The 22,775-nt window shown below is 35.7% G+C and overlaps 1 protein-coding gene across 1 annotated transcript in view; it reads right to left on the bottom strand.

The window, feature by feature from the left end:
• Window positions 1-22,775, bottom strand: part of LOC121415828 (cactin-like) — a 32,449-nt gene that overhangs the window by 8,612 nt on the left and 1,062 nt on the right. The window contains exons 2-12 of the mRNA XM_041609172.1: window positions 12,636-13,025; window positions 11,694-11,817; window positions 10,451-10,516; window positions 9,827-9,907; window positions 8,867-8,938; window positions 7,274-7,336; window positions 6,521-6,575; window positions 5,614-5,705; window positions 3,960-4,113; window positions 3,390-3,533; window positions 418-527 (exon numbers count right to left, since the gene is read on the bottom strand). Coding sequence (XP_041465106.1) covers window positions 418-527; window positions 3,390-3,533; window positions 3,960-4,113; window positions 5,614-5,705; window positions 6,521-6,575; window positions 7,274-7,336; window positions 8,867-8,938; window positions 9,827-9,907; window positions 10,451-10,516; window positions 11,694-11,817; window positions 12,636-13,025 — 1,351 coding nt within the window. The remainder of the gene's footprint in view (window positions 1-417; window positions 528-3,389; window positions 3,534-3,959; window positions 4,114-5,613; window positions 5,706-6,520; window positions 6,576-7,273; window positions 7,337-8,866; window positions 8,939-9,826; window positions 9,908-10,450; window positions 10,517-11,693; window positions 11,818-12,635; window positions 13,026-22,775) is intronic.

Here is a 22,775-nt window from a genome sequence, read left to right as displayed (position 1 = left end):
ATGAATCTATTCATTCCTTTATTTATCAGGCACATCCAATAATTCTAATTTACATTTCTGGTATTCGATTTGTAAAACCTTGTCTGGGATTGATCTTCAGGTGAAATTGTCATCGTTTAATTGGGAAATTAAAGCGTCAAAAGAATTTTGTGATACTTGATTATTAAGCTTTTACATGCATTCCATTTCTTTTCACATATCATTCTCCATGGCTGATATCGCCAGTAGCTCTGAAACTGAACTTGTCAACACTCAAACAGTTATTTTGAAAAAAAGAAAAAAAAGAAAAAATCATAATGGCTCCGGCAACCACTCTCAGTATGCAAAGGTATATACAAGTATAATTTCATGTGATATTTAAGTTTTGAGCTGCATAGTCCTAATAAATATTAGATTTAAATTTTAAATTCAACCTACCTGTTGTCTGAGAGCAGCTAATTTATTTCTCAATTTCTCCTGATGAAGTTCCCTTAGTCTAGCTCTGGCCATGTGTGCATCTAACTGCTGCTGTAATGACTCCCAGTAACCTAAATAAACATAGCACACACATTTGCACACATGTATTGAAATCAAAGCAATTCCCCTGTATATGGTTTGCACACAAATAAGGCTGTTTTCAAAGTCTAAATGAACAGCAATAATTTCTATATAAGAGGATGTCATGACATTGAAGATCAAAATAAACCAGGAAGTTATTGAGATGTGAAAGAGCATGATTTCCAAAACAGAATTCTCACTATTATATAAAGATAAGATGACATAAAAAGAATAATAGCTCTTTTGGTGTTTGAATAATATAGATAACTTATCATATGCAGTTATGTGGTTGATTGAAATTTATTGAACCATTTAAACAGACAATTCACAAAATATACAAATACAAATTGAATTATGAAATATAAGTAAGAAATTACAGAAAAAAAAGAGGAGAGTAAGAAATGTCATCCGCCTTCATGGACTTCCACAAGTCCATACAGAGGCATACAAGACCTCACAGAAACCATTGAGAAAATTTTGCACAATCCCAATAAAAATTGTTGAACAATATAAACAATAAAAATTTGGGATTCAATTTAAAAATATTGAGCTATGTTCATACGGACAAATAAAGAAAAAGAAATTTGAAGGTTTCAAGATTATCAAGATATCTAGGATTGAACAAAGCCTAGAATGGTATGGTTCTGTGTCACCCTTAACATATCACAGCAGTCCATGAGGGAAAAATGGTCTGGCAATTCTGGTCACTTCCACAAATCTACATTTATTGAAGCACATGATGATACATGTATGTTTGTCAATGCAGGGCTTTATCTTTACATAAAAGATTTTCATTTTTAGACGCAAACATGTAGGTAGTGTTGTCAGTCGGTCCGGGATCGGGATGAATTCCTGGCGGTCTGAGGCTCCGAGACGGTTCCGGGATCAATCAACTTAGACCGTATCCCGGCAGGAAAATAAAATCAATAATGGCCAAATTCATGTTGTAATATTTCCCTAATTAGTAATTGTACTTACGAAATACGAGAGAACAATTTAGTTTCAACTGGCTGTGTGCACATGCACCTCGAAATATTACGCAATTACATAGCTATCTGTACTCGTCGATCGCATGAGCATGCACGCAATCTAGCTTTGCACACAGCTCCGAGAGATCTACGCAGACAACAATCGTCTACTGTATAGTCTCATGTGCAGACCTCTTTCGCCTCAGTTCGTTTTACTGAGTCATTCATTTACCCCATACTTTCGAGTTGAATCTGCTACGATATGTATGGTCTAGTGAATTTATCATGAAATAATTTACTAACAATTGACGATGATGATCTATGAGTATTTGCAAATTTAGTCATTTAAAAAAAGTCGCCATTAATTTTGTGATGATTGTATTTGTTGGGGTATTTTAAAGCGAAAGGGTTTGCGAATAACAACTAGACGAATGCGCATCGTGTTTCAGCTGGTTAGAGCCGGGAGAGAGAGAGAGAGACAAGGGGGAGGGGGTTACGGGAAGTGCTTGGTCGTTCACGACTGGGGACCATCTGTCATCTGTTGACTTGATGTTTACAATTGCAAACTAGTCGGTCAAATCATGGAGCTGTTAATAGCTCTATGGTCAAATCATTTCTCCTAGATATATTTTGACTTGAATTATAAGATTGTACCAAAACGCTGTTAGAATTGGCGATGTTTAAAGTGGCGTTGTTTAAACGTTGAAACAACATTGTTTTGAAAGTCATATCATACCCTATATGTTGTAAAAACATGTTGTTAAATGCATCAAACAAATTATCAATGATATTAACAGTTTTAAATGATATCGTTGGAAATTGCAAAAAATATTTAAAAACAAACTGTTTAAAGTTTTAAAAAAATTCTATTGGTTTAATAGTTTAAAAATAGTTGTATATTGACTGGCTTAAACAATGTTTCTTAATATTTAAATAGTTGTTCAAAATATTTTTTTTACTGTGAATAGTCTGAGTATCTATTCAAATAATGTTTTCTCGATCGAAAGTAATTCATGATTAAAGAAAAAATGAGTTTGTTGTTTTGATGCGAAGTGCCGGCCGCCGGGACTAATCTTGTGTAAATTTCCAAATAAGCTTCTCTGATAAGATAGTATTCACTTTTCTCAGTAGTAGTGATATCAAGGAGATATCTCCTTGGTGATATCATACTGTTCAGAGTTACGAGAGAGGGAGAGAGAGTGAAACTGAAAGTTAATCCATATTCCGGGCTAGCTAGGGCCACAGGCGCACTGACAAGACATTACGCAATTTGCTTATAACTGTCAACCACGTGCGCACCGACCACAGATCAGTGGCACCGACATGTGTGTTATTGGACTAGATCAGCAGCTGGGTCGACTCAAACATAATTCGGGTCATGTCAGTGGTCATTAATGTTTACAGTTTGCGGTGGTGGCACGCTTTGACTGTCTCATCATTATTTTCCCCACGTTTTGAGTGAATGTTTACAATTTGCGGTGGTGGCATGCACACTTTGACCATGGAGCTAACAGTTAATAGTTCTATGCTTTGACTGTCTGGTGCACCGCCAGTGCGCAGTGTTTAAGGCTGGAAATGTAGGTATACACTTTTGGATTGCATTTGTGCGTGGAGATATGTTTCGGGATTCGGGACGAGCCGGGATCCCGATAAGGAATATCTGAAGTTGCCGGGACGGTTTCGGACCGGGATTTTTTTTCTAACAACACTACATGTAGGGTTGTGCAACTGATATTTAACAACATTTAGTAAATCATTCTTATCTCAATTCCTCTCTCTCTTTGGTACACAATCCTATGTTTAACAGGACAAAAAATAAGTACAAGTAAAACAATACATATATCTAAATCACTGAACAATTGAAACATAGAGGGTAGTATTTACCGATATCGACTGCGTTGCCACTCTGTATCCTCTGGACGATTTGACTTTTTAGAGCCAGAAGCTGAACATGAGTCTTGTTCTTAAACACGTTGGCAACATCAGAGCTGACTGATGAATTGATTCCTTCTCGTCGGTCAGAAACCTCTGTGGAAACATATCGAGATATGATATGTTAAATAAAAGCTCTTCGATCTGGGGTATCATTTAAATTAGGGCAACACACCAGTCAAATACATTGGTCAATTAATGATTTTATTTTTGACATAGGTTTTTTTCAGTAATATATAAATGAAATCAATCATTTCTTTAAAAGCCCATGAAAAATATTGACAACAAATTACTAACAATATGTAATTGAACAAAGTATAATGTCAAATACCTGCCTCAAATATAAATAAGTCTCCAAGTTCATCTGACACTACAGTCATGATTTTTCACCCCTCATTTGTATATTATTTTTCACGATTAGTCCACAAAACTTCACATCAGTTTCGCCTTTTTTGGCCTTGTCTATATGTTTTAATGTCTTTCCAAAACTGGAGCTGCAATTCAAATATAACTAATCCTTACCTTGTCCTTCTGGTGTGATCTTCTTGAGTTTATTAAGTTCATCTTCAGCGATGACTGTGATATCTTTCCAAAATTCCACATTCTTTCCTTGCTCCAGCTCCACGTACACCTTGATGTCTTCCATCAAATCTTCTAGATCAGGGATGGTCAAGCCCTACAATTAGAAGAATAATGACAATGACAATGATAAGATAAGGATATGATATATACCCTATACCCTATTAGACTGTTGCTGCATACAATGTATTCTGTATTGCCAGCCAACTATTCAAACTTGGGTGGAGAGAGGCAAATTTAATTTATTGCCTTGCAAAAGGACATAAGAGTTAGAGTGGGGATTGAGCCACCGACCTTGTGTTATGTGATGATAAGACATATCTCACATATTCATTATTATATCAATACATAATCAATACTTCTACAAGAAGTATACCAGCTCCAACTTTCATTAGAAAGTATTAATCATTCTTCCAGTGATTCTTCTGATGCACACACATTTTATGAGTTTCTAATTCACTACATTTCATGTTCTCCCTACAAAAGGTCAACTACCCCAATTCAGAGTAAAGTTATGACGTACAGATTGTTTTGGTCAAGCGTCCAAGGTTGACCAACACCTAATTGTTGTTAAGAGTCTAGACCAGACCAATATAAAAGGGGTTCACTTCTGAACCCAAATCAGACTGTTAGAGATTATTACAGATTACTTTATAGATTGTTCCAGCATACAGACAGCTACAGAAGAGTTTATATTTTATACTGCAGAATTTATATTATCTTTATCTTCGGAGTATAGTCACCATCAGACTTACTCATGTATTTATCATCATCAAGTTATCATCATATATAAGAACTGTACATCCTACAGTGCTTGTCTCATTTTAAGTCTGGTTGAAAGTAAAAGAGCAATAAGATACTTAATACTTTGTGATTTTTTTTATATATTACATCTTATCAATTCATTGTTAGCGCTTTGGGCCTAATGGGAAAAGCGCAGTACAAATAATAAGTAATAATAATAATAATAAGATCCAACCCCAACACAACACTTGTGTCTCAAATAAAGTATTTAAAAAAAAGTTTATAAAAATAAGGCAACAATGCTGTTCAATGTTAGTACAAGTATCATCATTCAAGAACTAAACAGTCTTTCTTGATCAAGTTCCCTGTAAACCATGATGCCTTCCATAAAATTTTCCAGGTATGCGAAGTGAATGAAAAGTGTGGACAACATATACATTTGTGTCACAACAGATTAACTTTGCAGATATTTCTCATATGACAATGATCAACATGTTCTGTACAAAACACTTCCACTTTGATTTCTATTTTACTGCAAATCTGGAGAAAAAGAGTCCTCTGCTCCTTTGCCTTGAATCTCCACAAAGTAAAATAAGTAAATATGAAGAAAAAAAAAGAAGTAAAAAAGGTTCTTCAGTGACCACTTCCCCCTCCAACAATTCAAGGACAACTCCTATGATAGTTGTAGGAATTGCCATATTGGTAAAGATATCACTAGAGAGATAAGCACTCAAGGGATGTATCAACGGATTGAGATGCATTCTACGAACATGTTTGTCAGGCACTTAATCCATGGGAGTTTTCGCCTGGGGGAATGTCCTGCTACACTCTAGAAGATATGGACACCACTTACCTTGAGGACATTATACGGTTCCTGCATCTCAACAGAGATATCTTCATCATCTTCAGCACTGATGTACTGTCCTAGCAGATCAATGGGTTTGCCTACAAAATGATAAATGGTGATGAAAATTATAAAGCACCTTCAAATATTCACTAAAAAAAAAAAACCCTGGTTATTCAGAAGAGTTTTCCAGTAAATGTAACTCTTACCAATCCTTAACATGCTTCCATATCTTTTCTTTCTAAAATTTTGATGATTGGGACAGAAATGACTCAAAGATGATCTGCTAGCTTTTTTATTAGTTGTTGTCTATTTAATCAAATAAATCATACATATATGTGAGGCTACATAGTACTGAGTAGCTGCACTATATAAATGACCATATCAAAATGACAATTATCATCTATATACGGTAAATATAATAAAAGATGCTGTACAAACTACAGCCTGAAAAGCCAGAAATTGGAAGTTGTCAATGGCTAAAACCAGGCAAAAGCCTGAAGACTGACATCTCTGTATCATGTTCAATTACAAAATCTCATAAAATTCACAAAGAAGCCAATTTTGTTTGAAGGAAATCTCAGATTCATAAATATTCATTACTCATTATAACTGGATGAACATAACCCACTCAATAAAAAGTGAAGAATGTTCATAAAGTCCATACAATAAACAAGTATTACTGTTCTTTCAGTCTTTTCAACACCATTTTGACCCTCTCCCTTCTTTGTTCAATGGTATCTTCAAAGGAAGATTACAACTCAATAGAATATTCATGGAAGGGATCAATGATTCCAGGGGGGGGGGGGGGGCAATTAATGCTGCATTAATTAAGTACTCCTGTTCTTTATATTTGGTCATGTAATCGTATCAATGCTTATCACATACGCTAGCAATAGTACTAACAACCACTTACCTCTGCCATCTTTGATTCTGACCTTAGACCTTAGTTTAGCTTGATTTAAATGGAACTGAAAGGAAGGCAGAAAACATGAAGGAGGTTTAACTTGACAGTACTTCAGATTCAAATCAGTGTAGAAAATTTATGAATGACAATAGTAAATTAAATCATCAAATTGTTCACTGTTCATGTAGGTGCAAAACTTCATGCAAAAGAATACAAATTATTAACACATCATATATGTGCATGTCACACAGAAATATAAAATTTGATATGATTCATGAAAAAGCCTTGCAAATTTATCAAAATATTGTTCTCATTAGTATTGCATTATGTGATCTGTCTAAAATGAAAGGTCATAATCAACATCTAGATAAGTCCTTCTGATATTATCAACAATATACGTAATAAACCCAGATTTATGTTAATACCACACCCTACTTGGGGGTTGTTAATGCAAAATCTAATGAACTTTTGAAAATGAGTCATAAACTAAACATTTAACTACTTAAATGAATATGCAATAAAAAAAAGACACAAGAATCAACAATATGAAGTTTAAAACCAATCATTAAAAATTCAACAAGGTTGAGTTTAGAATACTCCCTTTTGTGCTAATGCCCCTGCACATAGATTCCAGTATTTGATTCAAGTCAATTCTCCCAAAATTGATTGTTTTGTAAACCGTAAGATATGGTGCACTATGGGGAGCAAAGTACTAAAAAATGCTTGTTATTATTGTAAATATGAATCTGTTTCATTACTTACATGGTCTTCCTGTCTCTCCCATTCCTTGTAATAATCAGCTTCTCTTGCTCTCTGTAACTCTTCCTGTAAACACAAATAATACACCCAGTGTTTAAAAACGATAAGTTTAGTGAAATCAATCAGACTGTCATCAATTCAATCTATACAAGAATAGAATAGTACACTTTCATCAAGCTGGTTTGAGAACTTAAGACAGAAAATTCACCCACTGAATGGTATGCATTCCAGGGCAAAACTGTTCAAACAAGTTTATTACCATTATGCCATTCACTGGTCTAATTTTACTCCTTTAACTTAGTACTTTTTTTTAACCAGATCCTAATCCAAATTGTACAGAAAGTAATAAACATTTCACCAATATTCTTATTTATGGGCGATTCCATACGTGTCATAAGGGACACTTTGACAACAGTTTCTAGTATCCTAGCCGAATGCTTCAGCAATAAAATATTCTTTTTTTTCAATGATAAAGCTATAATGGGTAGTCATGTGAAAAACTAATAACCTACAAACAAAAATTGATTATGAGTAAAATATAGGTGAAAATGTTGTGTGTCATACAGGATGCAGAAATGTCCCGTATGACACGCAACATTTCAAGCTCTAATTCACCTACGGACAACATATTTTTGTTGGTTGTCAGTTTTTTGCATGTCTACCCAGTAGTACTTTAATATTACCACCAAGCAAATTGAAGTTTTTCGTTCCACTGGACAGTAGGTTGAAAAATTTTGTGAAAATGGCTGATTTTTCTAGCATGGAATCGCCCTTATACACTTTTGAAAACACAACAAATAATGAAGTTAAATAATGATAAGTGGTTTCAAAATTGGCAAAGATTATACAAATGGAATTTTAATCAGTCTGCTATTTGCATCTTTGTTGGCCAGGGAAGAAGGGAGCCAAAATTGTCCATCTGTCCAACCAACTGATGCACTTGTGTAGCATGAGATGCAGTTTAATATGGATTGTGGTAACTTGATGGAATTGACAAAACACAATCAAAAGCTGAAAAAAAAACTAAAGAAAAAAAATCAAGAAATGTAAATGTTGATTTGATGTAGAATATCTGTGTCAGAAGTTCAGAACCACCTTTTTTTTTTACAAAAAATACAAATAAAAAAGAAATTAAAGCTCAGTCATATTACATGGAAAATATTCAAGATCTGTCAATGAAATTTTAAAATCAAATGATTGAAATTATATGCGCAGGTTTTTATGATAGCATGTATATAAATTCATAAAAACAAATGGTTAGGCACAAAAAAATGATTTAGGATATCGTGCAGTGAAAATTAGAATGAGTTTCGGGAAGCATAATCAAATGTAATTCAATTTTTAGAAAATTGTTTAGGAATTGATGTTTATTACATCAGACTAAATCTTTGGTTAATGCATGTACTTCAAATTATTACAATCAACAATACACGTTGCAAAGAGATTTGTGTTCAGAAGGTGCACTTCAATTTCCAGAATCCTTTCATGTTCCTCCATTTACACTCCTTGTCAACAAACCACTTTAAAAGTTGACAGAACAATAAAAACTACATCAAATATTCATTTACCAGATGGAAAGAAAAAAGCAAGTCTTACCAGTTCTTTGTCTCTCTGTTCTCTCTCCTTCTCTCTCTCTATTCTTCTCTGTTTCACTTTCTGAAGCTCCAGCTGAAATATACAAACATAACGCAATGATTAAATGCTAGAATATTTCAGTCTTTCATAAAATGATTTTCCTACATACAAATCCAGTTGGTTTTCGTTTAATCAATACCAAACTGCAAACATATTTTTTATTTTGTTTCATATCAAGTTCTATAAATAAAACATCAAAATTATATTTATGTTAGTCATACTGTACAAGTGCTTTTTTATTATTAACATATTGCTATCCACTTATCTAAAAATGTGAACATTCCAAGTTTAATGAACTAGGTCCATATACCTATTTATGATGCCATTTCAAAAACTTAAACTTAGGTTAAGATTTGATGTTGACACTGTCGCAGACGTCAGAAAAGCGGCGCCTATAGTCTCACTCTGCTATGCAGGCGAGACAAAAAAGAGCCCTGAAAAATTCCCAATCACTGCACTGTTAAAAGCTATTTGTTTAACTCTTTGCACGCTGAATTAATTTTGGGGGGATAATGATGACAGTTGTTTCCATGTTATTTTCTTTAATTCAAGATATCCATATTGCACCAATTATACTTATTATTATATAGATTTTATCCAAAAACTACTGACTTTTATTAGCTCATATATAATTTGAAGATAGGGGAGAAAACTAATTATTACAATTGTTGAATTTAATTGTACGAACGTGCAAAATTGCAAGATCAGCGCACAAGGGTTAATGTTGCATATTTAGGCCTTAGGTTGTGAAGAGTAGCTGCTGAAAATAACATTTCATTTTTTTTGCCTGTGTTGTCATATCTGACAACTTTCCTTCAGTTTGATGGCTAGGATGCACATGTGTCTTGTCAGATAAAACAATGTGTCAAACAAACATGGTGTTGATAAAAACCCTTGGACTTTGTAGTGTCAAATTCTTACCCTGTTCTCAATCTGTTTCTTTTTAACAAGTCTCTTCATCTGGTCTGGTTCAACATCTGTGATGCCCAGTTTCTCATTTTTCTGTAATAATAACGGGTAAGTAAAGAAAAATATCACACTTTGGCATTACACTTGCATGACTACAAATTAATGAAATACTAACAATCAACATATGAATTAATGAACATATATGAATTTATGATATAGTTGTACTCTTATGAAAATCTTTCAATAAATTCATGAATATTTTGATAAAAAATACAAACATATACTATAATGTCACCAATCCTTCCAACTTCTGTATTTGCTGATATTTCTGTGATGGTCTTATTTCACTATTTTCTCCCTCAAGTCCAACATCGCTTAATTTCAATTTCTGAACATATAGCCATCGCTAGACACAAACACACCTATAAATCATGAACATATCAAACCAGTGAATATACTGGAAAAGTCACAATTTCTTTGAAATAAAAATAATGTGGTACACAGTACATGTAAGTTCAATTAAGGACTAAAGTTTTTTTGAAGTCAGCAATCTTCTTTGCTTCTCAAATAATAGAGTATGTCATTATTAACCAGCAAAATAAATGACAGTTTAAAACAGATAAAATGTGCTCTTACCTTAACCCACACAAATGTGTCCAATAGATTAGGATCTCCAAAAGGGTTATCTTCATTGGTATAGCCCTGTTAAATAAAAAAAATCAAACTACATAATTCAGATATAAAACCAGTAAGTCAAATTTGTGCAGCAGTAGCAGCACCTAAATAATACAGGTTTTCCTGCTCAGATTTCAACAACTCTGGATTTAACAATTCAATAATATGATTTCAGTAAATACATATGATCACCAAGATCAACATTAACTGACTAACTAATTAACAGAAGAAGATTTAAAACAAGACAATGGATCTCTATCTATACACAGATACTGGTTATGAACATTATTCATTACTTTCATTAAAAAAATGTAATATCTAATTAATAGCATAGCAAAACAAAATTTCTGTTTTCAATGGCATATATTCAAGAGTGGTTGGTCTAAATATGTGCATAAATCCTAAAAAGATAAAAATGTAAACTTCTTGTTAACATTTTATTTCACTTACTTTGTTCTTTCCCCATGTTTTAACATTAGAGAAAACTATTTTGATTTTTACTGACAAACAGAATAAACAATTTGAGTGTCAAATGAGATGATAAATTATACCCATAATGCAAGAGATTTGTGCCACAAATGTCTATCCATAGTTCCTCTAGACAAGAGTTTGAATTGAATCCGGTGGATGTTTCATAAAGCTGTCCATGTTATACACAACTTGAACATGTTCTTAAAGGTAAATGCTAGTTTTGGTAACGATATCAAAATGAGTACGTACAGAATCCAATGAAATGATCACCAAAGTGTATGTTTATATAAATAAAACGCATGTGCCAAAGGATTCTGGAAGAAATTGTGTAATTGCTGAGAAATCAGCAAATAAGCACAGGATTCGGGTAGAGCGTCAGGCCTGACGCTCTAAGAAATAATGAAACATTGTCCCACATACGCTTATCTGTGTTGGGGATCTTCGGTGTGAACATTTTTCTGCGTAGATTTCAAGATTTCACAAAGTTCAGCTAATGTAACTGTACCAGATCTAGATCCTCGATGATATACTGACAATTAAGCCTTGTTTTACAGACTTTCTCATGAAATCAGTGTTTACTGCAACTACTGGAATTTCTCTTTAAGTGCTGACTCAAAGAAACTCAGCATTAGAAAGGGTCATCAATCATGCATTATGTCATTTCTAACTTACAGCTCTATGCAACACTTAGTCGAGGTAGGAATCCAGGTGTACATCTTTTTATTAATCTTACCATCATCTCTTCATCCCATCCCATCTGTTCTTTCCTCTTCCTGTCTTTGAGCTGTTTCTTGGCCATTCGTCTCAGCCTCTTCTCTTCCATTGTCTCTGTGGCTTTCATCACTGATTTCTTCATCCTGGTCCGCAAAAGCAAATTATCAAACATATGTCAGTCTATATTTATTTCCATAAAAGGGAAAGTTCACTTGATAATAAGTTGGTTTTATTTAAAGCAGAAAATACAGAGAAAAAGGATTGATTAAAATCTGTTAAAGAATATCAGAGTTATGAACTTTCAAACTTTTGATTTTGTGATACAAATTTCCCCAAATGCCAACAATTTCTCAACAATTGGAAACCGTTTTTATTTCTGTGGTGAATATACTGCCCCCTTTATTAGAATATATTTTTTTAATCATATTCTCCCCCCCCAAAAAAAAAACGGAATTTGAATTAGATGCTATATGAGAAAGCTGCTCACATATAACATCACATTTTTTTTTTTAGTCAAAATTTACAATGCCTTTGAAGGATTTTGATCAAAACATCACTAATGTTTTTAATTTGTCAGCTTTTATTAGAACTATTAACCATCAGGGTGAATCTGCATACAAAGTTGCCCTTCCATTAGAAGAATAATCACTTAGCTTGAAGCATAATTTCAGACCAGAATATAGATAACGTGTTATTTACACCTTATTAGTCAAAATTTGCCTTTGTCAAATAGATTCTTTAGTCAAAGAGATTTGACTCAAGAAGAATCATCTGTACTTCTCTCAGCTGTTTTATTAATGACTGCCTAATTTTTGATAATTTTCAGTTGTTATTAATTTATCATAGTGCATCAAGATTGTTCTCAGCTTTTAGTAAGACCTGTCATATCCGACATACAAAGATCTCAGCTTGCTGGAATTTATTTATCCGCTACTTTAGTAAGACTGTTCAAACAACTTACTTTTCATCAACAACAGTCTTCGGTCTGACATCAGGTTGTTTTATAGGAGAGCGAGATCTTGTCCTGCTGCGAGACCTTCTCTTTTTGTGCTTATGGCTGTGATGGCGATCTCTCTCTTCATACTTGCTTCTAGACCTGGACTCTGATCTGGATCTAGACCTTGATCTGTGCTTCTTTTGCTTCTTGTGTCGCCGTCTATCTTCCTCACTGTCATTGCTCTCTGGTGTGGACCTAGACCTTGACTTGTATTCCTTTTGCTTCTTGTGTCGCCGTCGACTCTCATCCTCGCTGTTGCTGCTATCTGGTGTGGATCTAGACTGGGACCTGTAGCTCTTTTGCTTCTTGTGTCGCCGTCTCTCTTCCTCACTGTCACTGCTTTCTGTTACACTTCTGTCAGCAGGAATAAAAGGAATACAATGTGTCAACAAAGAGTGACAAAATGCAATAGTGTGCGTGTTTGTAATTGAGTTTGTCAGACGTGTATAAAATAGATATGAATATTTGCGTCCGGGATTAACCTTCAAGGTCACCATACGAAAGACATGACAAGGGCCTGAATCTCGAAACTCTGCATAAATTTGTAACTCCCCTCATGGCTTGGATTATAGGTGCAAGCCACTATGATAAGTTGAGCAGGAAACTGAAACAGGAAGGAAAAAATGTACATGAGTTTCTATCTAGTATTCTTTTTAAACACTTACAAAAATTTCCTTAACCCCACGTTCCCACCTATAGCACAGGGTTAAGTTTAGCCCTCTTTCTTTTTACAAAGCATTTTTGCAAAGTGGGCTGATCCCCACTTATATTATGGATTATTTGGACTTGCAAAATAATAAGGTGAGCCAAGAAATTGCGATGTTTAGATTGACAGTACGGGGTTACGATTGCTAGTGTAATTATTATAATACTAATAATCATTCATAATCACGTATTAAATTTTAGTAATTGTTAAATAACAATTTTTATCTATAAATTGTCTGTCAAAACGGCATTTTGTAACATCGCTAATCGAAGGTACGCCATAACGAAGCGGTTCAAGGGTCACGCCTATAGTATTTCCATTGTGTAAAAATGGATTGAGGGATCTACACAAGATCGGTCTGGTAAGAAACCTCTCATTTTTGCCATTTATAGTGAAATAATTTTTATCCCTTTATACGCATTAGGCGTACGAAGGTTCAAAGATAAATACAATTCAACCGTATAAACCGATTTCACCCTGTAAATATCTGGGTATGTAGGTGTCGCTTATATGGCTGTATGGACAGAGTTTCAATTACATAACAAACAATTGTCCATAGACTGTGTACAACGGATAGATCATTTCTGCAGTGATTCGGAGATCGCTGATTGGTCAATCGCGCAGATCACGTCATGACCACGTGGTCGAAAAAATAATTCCTTCGGACTGCGTGAGGAAATATCGATAGCAATAACGATATCCGGTCACATTGTGTACGCAGAAAATGGCCTTGGTTCGTGATCGGATCGCTCCGGAATCGATCAAAAATTATTGAAACTCTGCAATTTCATGCATATTCCCACAACGCTCCGAAACCTGGAAGCCAATTAACTTTGTTCACGTTGCGATAGACTCTACAAATTTCAACGAGTACTATGCCATATCGACGCTAATTCATAAGATTTTGACGGAAAAGCAAGAAGTAATCGCAATTCGCTTACCTGTGCGGTATCGGAAAGAAAATAGATCCTCCAAGAATACCTTTCAAAATTCATTTAAAATATAGGAAAGTGAAATTCTAGGTTGATTTTGGTATGAGGTGATAGAGAATAGCACACTTGTTTTGGTGGAATACTGTACCTTTCATAATTATATAAAATATAGGAAAGTGAAATTCTAGGTCGATTTTGGTATGAGGTGATAGAGAATTGCACACTTGTTTTGGTGGAATATTGTGTGGGGAAATGGAAGGCTTGCACTGCCCGTACTTACAATATTTTCATACATAAATTGGCTCTCGGCAGTGGCTGGATGACGTCATGTCATCATCATCATCTGGTACAGGAAGAAGGCGGTGGCCTGTAATTCCCGGTCACTCCATTTATGGTTTTATTCTGTTGAATTTAATTTCTGTACGCATGCTGAGGAGTGGGAGTCATGGCAGATCAAAGCGATGATCCAACCGATATTTATGTTCATACCTTTTAAATGATTCTGTTGTTGGCAAGATGACTATACTTTCGGGGAGGCTATTCCAATCATCAATCACTCTTCTGCTAAAAGACTTGCTGCGAATGTCCAGTCTACAGTGCTCTTTCTGAAGTTTCAGGCAGTGTCCCCTTGTTGATCTGCCTACTGATTTGTAAAGAAGTGATCTAGAGGGAGATTGATAAGTCCATGCATTAACTGGTGCACAAAGATAATGTCTCCTCTTCTCCTCCTGTCCAGCAGGGAGTGCAAGTTCAGTTCTTTGAGTCTGTCTTGGTATGGGACATTCTTCAGCTCTCTGACCAGCTTGGTTGCCTTTCTTTGGACCCTTTCAATCCTCCTTGCATCTCCTTTGAATCTGCTATGCCAGAGGATACTCCCGTATTCAAGGTGGGGTCTTATTAGGGTTTTGAAGAGCAGAGGCAGAGTTGTCCTTGTGAGTTGAGTGAATGTCCTTTTCATTATGGCAAGGAGTTGGTATCCTTTGCTGACTGCTGATGACACATGCTGGTGAAATTTCAGCTCACAGTCCACTATTACACCAAGATCTTTTTCAGCTTCCACTACTTGTAAGTCTTTCCCATGCATATGGTAGCTTTTTTCAATGTTTCTCCTGCAGCCGATGTGCAACACTTTGCATTTGTTATCATTGAAGGGTAATTGCCATCTCTCAGACCACTCTGTAAGGTTATTCAGGTCGTCCTGGAGACCACTCGTCCAGCGTTCTCGCCAGAAAAAAAATTCACCCATGTCGGGGACTTGTGCTGCCACTCCTGGGGGGTGGGTGTGGAGCGCGGAAGCGATGGCCTTTTCATCAAATAGAGACGCTAAGGTAGCCCCATTGTGGCGTATTTTTAAGCCCACACAAATGCACAGATACTTGCCATTCAGTCCAAAGAAAGAGAAGTGCAGCTTTCCAGCTTATGTATTGTAAATATTTTTGAGAAAAGGGAAATCACGAAATGCATTCAACTTCGGAACAAAACAGCGTTAATGATTGAGGGTCATGTGATATGTAATGGAGTTGGTCAAAAGAATCGAGACGTGTCATCCAACTTAATTCGCTGAGCTAGCTGAGCCCATGCGTGTGGCTTTCGTGCACATACACAAATGCAAAATATATCACGGACACTTCCTAGTGATTTACGACTGTGTGTTCCAACACCAAACAACGTAATGGCGTGTAGATCGAAATGTAAGTTTTGTGTGAGTCTGTGATCTGACGTTTCACCATGGAGCATAGCCGGTGTGATGTGCGGGGCAAACGGGGGAATAGGCAACGGAACGACCGTACCGTGCCGTCATATGCCCGCAATAGCAGCCGCGAGCTAGCTGGGCGCCTTGCCACTTTCCTAGCCGTAGTAGGCCTGTAAGTGGTCTTAAGTTGGTGGGACTTCGGCGCAACCCGATAAATGAAGTTGATATAACGAAGATGAGTTCATGGAGTGTATTATTTTTTTCTGAATATTTCCCTTTAATTTTCCACACATGTCGCTGAAATTTTACGCATGGTTCCACTTGGTCTCCTTTTCCGCACGCATGGTGTTTGAACCATGCGTATTATACACTGGCGAGAACGCTGCACTCGTCTGTGAAGTTGTATTTCCAGTACTGTAGAGTTTTGTGTCATCAGCAAATAATGCTACTCTGCTATTTATTACGTCAGGTGGAAGGTCATTTATGTAGACCAAGAAGAGGACCGGTCCGAGGACACTTCCTTGCGGAATTCCGCTTGGTACAGGTGACCAGTCAGATGATTCTCCATTAACAAAGACTCGTTGTACTCTTCCGATCAAAAATGCTCTAATCCAGTTCAGGAGTTAACCTTCTATACCATGTGCCTTTAGCTTGAGTAAGAGTCTTTGATGAGGAACGCTATCGAATGCCTTCCGAAAATCAAGGTATAGGACATAGATCGCTTCACCTTTATCTAATAACCTTGACCATTCCTCAAGAATATAAAGAAGTTGAGTGGCACACGTCCTTCCTGGGGTAAATCCATGCTGACTCTGTGTAAGTAGGTCATTATGTAGCAAGTGTGGAACTATAACATCTCGAAGAATTTTCTCCATCAGCTTCCCTGCAACGGACGTAAGGCTAACAGGCCTATAATTTGAAGCTTGGGTTCTACTCCCTTTCTTATAGATTGGATTGGTACTACCGTTCCCTGCTTCCAGTCCGATGGGAGTTTACCTTCCTGCATAGACTTGTTACAGATTAATGTCGATGGTTTAGCAATAGAATCGGCTAGCTCATTTAACACTTTAGGATGCAACCCATCAGGTCCTGGTGACTTATTTGTATTAAAGTTTTTTAACCTTTTGCTGACATCTATTTCTTGTACTTGACTTCACTTAGCATGTAATACTAATAAGCAAAAATGTACACGACCGCTAGCATTCACGCTCAGCTCCACTATCCGTTGTACACAATTTGTCACTGTGAATTAAGGCTCAATGATGAAGAAGTATATGTCAAAATATTAAAAACTATCATCATGGTGTCCTCAAGGATTGGTGCCAGGGCTCTCGCAAAGTAAAGAATTATGCTGAATCATGAATGCAAAGCCAAGCCCAAAGGCAAGCAAAGCAAATGAATCCTTAGACCAAAACAAAGCTTCAGTCTCTGTTATGTTGGTTGTTCAGCTGAACTCCATTGGCTTCAGACAGAGACCAAAGTTTTAGCGCGATCTGTACAGGGGACTCAATGGCCATATGTTTATGTACTTAAGATCGGATAAAACGGGATAGTGAAATTGCGCGACAACCGAGCCTCACTGTTTTTGTTCCTTTTTACTTCATTTTTTTCCGTTTTTTGGGCAATGAATGCCAAGAGGGAATATTAATTTGCAATTTTCAAAATTTTTATTCTTTAAAGACAAAAAATGAAGAGCCCCGATTAGGGGACTTGCATTGCAAGTTCCCTAATGGTGGCTGCACGATAGCGAGCCGTCTGTGTACGAGGAAAAATAAAAATAAAATGTTAAAAAAATACCTCGAAACAGATAGCTGCCAGCTGTCTAATGAATCAGTTCATTAGACGACAATACACCAGTACGACCACTTGTTCACTGTTACCACCCTGCCTGTAGGGAATCTACAGGTAGGACTATGGTATGCCAATTTTGTACAGAGCACACACTTCAAAAAATCATTAAAATATCACTTTTGTGACCAAAATTACTAATTTCCAAACAGTTGCAATTTATTTTTCATTAGTAACTTAGGAATAATTTTTGTATTCACCAGAGCGCTCAAAAACTTGAATTTTGGGCATATTTTCGTGTACGCCCTCTATTGGTGGAAAGTAATATGGTAAGAAAATTTTCATTTTTTTATCCCTATTTTTAATTAAGAAAAAATGATTTAAAGAATCAAATTTAAATAAGAGCCAGGGTGTATGAATAATAGGTGTAATGGAACCTGACAGTGTCAAAAAATCAAACATTTGCCCCAAAGAAAAAGAGAAAATAAGCCAAACATTGCCACCCTTATTTTGCCACACATGGAGATATAACTGAGAACAAGGTATTTAGGTAGGCAGGACAACAAGAATTTCAAAATGTGTTTGTTGTCCCCAAGAATGATATCAAAAAATTTCTTAATATCTAATTTGTCATGTGAAACCACTTAAAACTTACGTAAAATTCATTTAAACTGTAAAAATGAGCAATTTCATAGCACCAACATGGGTCGAAAAAGTCATAGACATCGCGGGTCCCTGTGTTATGCACTGTCCTTACTATCGATAGTTTAAACGATCACGATGTGCTCGCTAAATGCGCGCGCCCGTCGGCGTCTGCTAGCCGTCCTCTGCTGTGACTCTCAAATAGCCCCGCATGTGCGATTTTTAGTCAGATCGTCCCATATGCTGTTTTTCATGTTAGTACATAGATGCGTGCGCGTTTTTTGCGGACGCAGATCATGTACCCATCTCCGTCGTCTGCTACGGCTCTCTATATCAGTCCCAACTTGTGATATGTGTTTTCATGGTGTATTTTCATTTGGTCTACATGCAGTTTGCCCACTTGTCATTTGGTCTAATGCCAAATGGGCTAAACCCATTTGGTCTACTAAATTGCCATTTGGTCTACACTTGGTCTAATTCCCATTTAGCGAAATGTCCAGTTGGTCTAATTTCAGCATAACCTACATAATTATATATTTTTTTACTTTGTCAAATACTGGTACATAAAATTGGCTTTATATCATGCAGTTCCACATTGTATTTTGGTTCACATGCAATTTGCCCACTTCTCATTTAGTCTAATGCCGAATGGGCTAAACCCATTTGGTCTACACTTGGTCTAATTCTCATTTTGTGAAATGTTCAGTTGGTCTAATTTCAGCACAACCTAGGCTACTTAATTATATTTTTTAAACTTATATACATATATTTTAGTCTTTATACCATATACCAAATGGGCTTGACCCATTTGGTTTTAAAAAAATTTCTAATTGCCATTTGGTCTACACTTTGTCTAATTTACATTTGGTCTACACTACACTTGATCTAATTTTGAGTCCAGTCCAGGGTCTAATTTCAACATGACCTACATCATTATGATTTTATACTTTGTGAAATATATATTTTTTTCTTTAAATAATTTCATTTCACCTTATAGTTTTAGCATTGGTTTCCAAATAAATAATACTTGAACAGTGGCATAATCATGATAATGGAGCCAAAAGTTTTGAAAGGTGTATCGGGTAAATTTATAAAGTTGTAAGCAGAAGCAAACAACAAAAAAATGTTGAAGCGGGGGGGGGGGGGGGGGGGGGCGGTGTTAATTAATTTCCTTTTATTTTCCAATGCCAGATCAATCTTTGTTTTTGCTTGCTAAATTTTTTAAAAATGATATGTTCTCTTCTCTCTACAATTTTTACTAATGATCCTTTTTTTACTTAATTTTTTTTCAGACACATTCGCACCCGAACCGACTCTACAAGGGAAGAGAAGGAATTATTGAACCCCTTGAGAATATACAGGTCAAGGGCTGTAATAGTATACAGGGGCACTTCCTGGGAGTTTAATTTTATTTTAATTATGTGTTTTCAGGATTTTTTTTAGGATATCTAACATTGCAGTGAAAATTATTGCCCCTGCTGATAGTTTTTCAGCTGTGCATGCCCCTCCTTAATTTCAGTGAATAAGGTGTGGCACTGCCCTCTATGATTCATTTTGAATTTTAATGGGCTCCAAAATGCAGTAATTTATAAATGATAGCGTAATCTTATTTTGATAAAGCATTTTACTTAACGGGGGGGGGGGGTGAATTTGACTACTAAACCAGCCCCCCCCCCATGTCAAGGATTAAATTTTTGGAAAAAAAGCATATATAAAATAGATATAGTTATTGCATATCAGAATGTTATTTTTTCTTGATGTTTTCTCAATAACTCTAAGCTGTTATTGATGAATTCTTTCTTGAAACAAAAATGAGCAATTTATCCAAACATGTCAGTTTCATTTTGTAGACATATGCATTGAATTTACCAATTCAGAATATAAGGTATGCAATCTTTCATAAATGTTGATTTTTATCACTGGTGGATCTGGGGGAGGGCACATCTAGCTCAACCCCCCCCCCCTTTGAGAGCTACAGTCAAGATGTAATGAAAATATGCAATTTTCATCAAAGAATGCCCCCCCCCGTAAGGCCCTTTTTTGCTTGACAAATTTTCATCCTGAAAATGTGCCCCCCCCCCAGGATAAATCCTGGATCCACCACCCCTGGTTTTGATTAAGTTTACATGTATTTTCATTTTGAAAAAAAAAAATTCCTAGAGATTTATAAACAGCATGATTTACACTGAGCATTTCATACACTTTGTGCAGAAGAAATATTATCTTGAGAAATTTGGTTATTAAATTATGGAAGATATCTTTTGGAAATGAAATTACTTTATTGCAGTTATTTCTTACATTGTATTGTCATTTTACTTGATAGAAATTCATTATTTTTTATAACCATGACAGTGTTATAAATTCATATTTGCTAAATTGTAATAATCATTTTGATGTTCCTTCATCTTCATGAAAGTATGAATTCTAGTCATCTGCTTCAGTCTGCCCAATGCAATGGTTACAAAGGGCCTAAGCATCCCTTGTCATTTTTCAATAATTAGTTAAGTCAGTAGTCAAGTAAGGGGTCAGACAGTTTGGCTGTATTATATTTGTTTAATTGTCAATTTACTAAACTTTTTCTGCTTGTGATTGAACCACCAAATTGCCAGATAGTACCATTTTGTTGGGCAGACATTAATATTGACTAGAGGACTTACTTTCCAAACCAACCTAAAGATAATATGATACTTCATGTATTACAGGGGTATATTGCCTCCATTCCATTGTTGGGATGTATGCTATGGGCTGGGTAATATCATCTAACTTGTCCTGGAATAATCATTCTCTATAACAAGTTCACAGACAAACGGAGATTCCACTTCAGCAACTCTCAGTTGAACATCAACATTCCTGGCATTGGTGGCGGAAGCCAAAAATTTTAGGGGGGAACCGCCAAAATCTTTTGACCCCCCCCCAAAAAAAGATAATGACCAAATGATATCTGGGGGGGGGGGACACAGGAAACAAAATTGAAAATTGACAAGCCCAAAAAAATTAAAAAATAAGGTTATCAACAAAAAATTGAGGGGGGGGAATCGTCCCCTCCCCACCTCAAATTTAGGGGGATACGTCCCCCCCCACTTCCGCCGCCTATGATTCCTGGTGCTTGGAGATCTGCGAAAGGCATGCTATAACATCCACTTAAGTTCCATTTCCTTTCATGTTTTTTTCCTCTTCTTAGTGAGCATCTCCAAGTGTTCATATTTTTTCAGTGTCCTTTTTTAGATTTATCAAACTCAGTTTTATTACCTGATAAAATTCTATCCCAAGAATTGAACACTTTGATCAAATTTGGTTACTATAACTGAAAATATATAATAAAAGGCAAAATAATTATGAGAAAAATAATAAAGAAAAACAGTTACTCAAATCAAATTCACTCAAAACCATACACTAATGTACTCTCCTCAAAAATCAGTTCTCACTTTTAGGTATTGATCATTCATTCAGTCAATAAAATAATAAAAACAGAGACAGGAGGTCCTCCTCAAAATAAACACAAACACAGTGTCTCACATACACACTACACATTAAGAGTAAAATCAGTTTGTATCTTTCGTGGGATTTGTTTTTATGTAAATCTGGATTCTGGGTTAGTAGGGCCTTAGGTCACTCTGACTTGAACTTAAAACTTCCAATCTCAAGAAGGCAAGATATATCTCAGTAGATAGTCATTATCAAGATGTTTAGGAGTTCAATCTGGTGGTGAGGTTATTCATGATGGCATCTGATATTCTGGCAGAAAGAATGAGAAATAAAAAAAGTGCATAAATACAATTATTTATTTTTTCAATGCAAATTAAATTAACGAGTCATTCAAGATAGTGTGTATTTTTAGAGGGGGGGGGGGGGGTGATGGCATGACAAGTTTTTAGTCCAAATTATTTTTATCTTCATTTTTTTTCCACTTTGTATTACCATTTATTCAAAAATTGCAATAAACATATTAATAAATGAGTTTTAATCTAGTTGGCAAAAGAAAAACCAGTGGCGGCGGCAGTGCAAAGAAAAGGCCAGTAAAAGGCAGTAAAGCACTGTCTGAGTGACTGACACCACGGCACTGACAGTGAGGTGAATGTTCATTTTCCAGTGCATGCACATTATTGTCCCATCATATTCACTCGTTTTCAGAAAATATTTAGTTATTCCTCATATGACCATGATTATCTCCTTCATGTCATTACTCTGGTGTTTATTCATGATTTTAAATTCAGGAAATCATTTAGCAAACAAAGAAAACAAAGCATTTCTTGACTGTGATTCCGTGTGATTCAAGTTCAATTTCATTTCTGTGTTTCACACGTACGCACGTACGTGACGTAATCTTGATCTCTAATCTGCTA

Source organism: Lytechinus variegatus, chromosome 5 (assembly GCF_018143015.1).
Source record: "Lytechinus variegatus isolate NC3 chromosome 5, Lvar_3.0, whole genome shotgun sequence".
NCBI classification, from domain to species: Eukaryota; Metazoa; Echinodermata; class Echinoidea; order Temnopleuroida; family Toxopneustidae; genus Lytechinus; species Lytechinus variegatus.
Note: the sequence above shows the minus strand (reverse complement) of the source record. Positions and strands in the feature narration are given on the sequence as shown.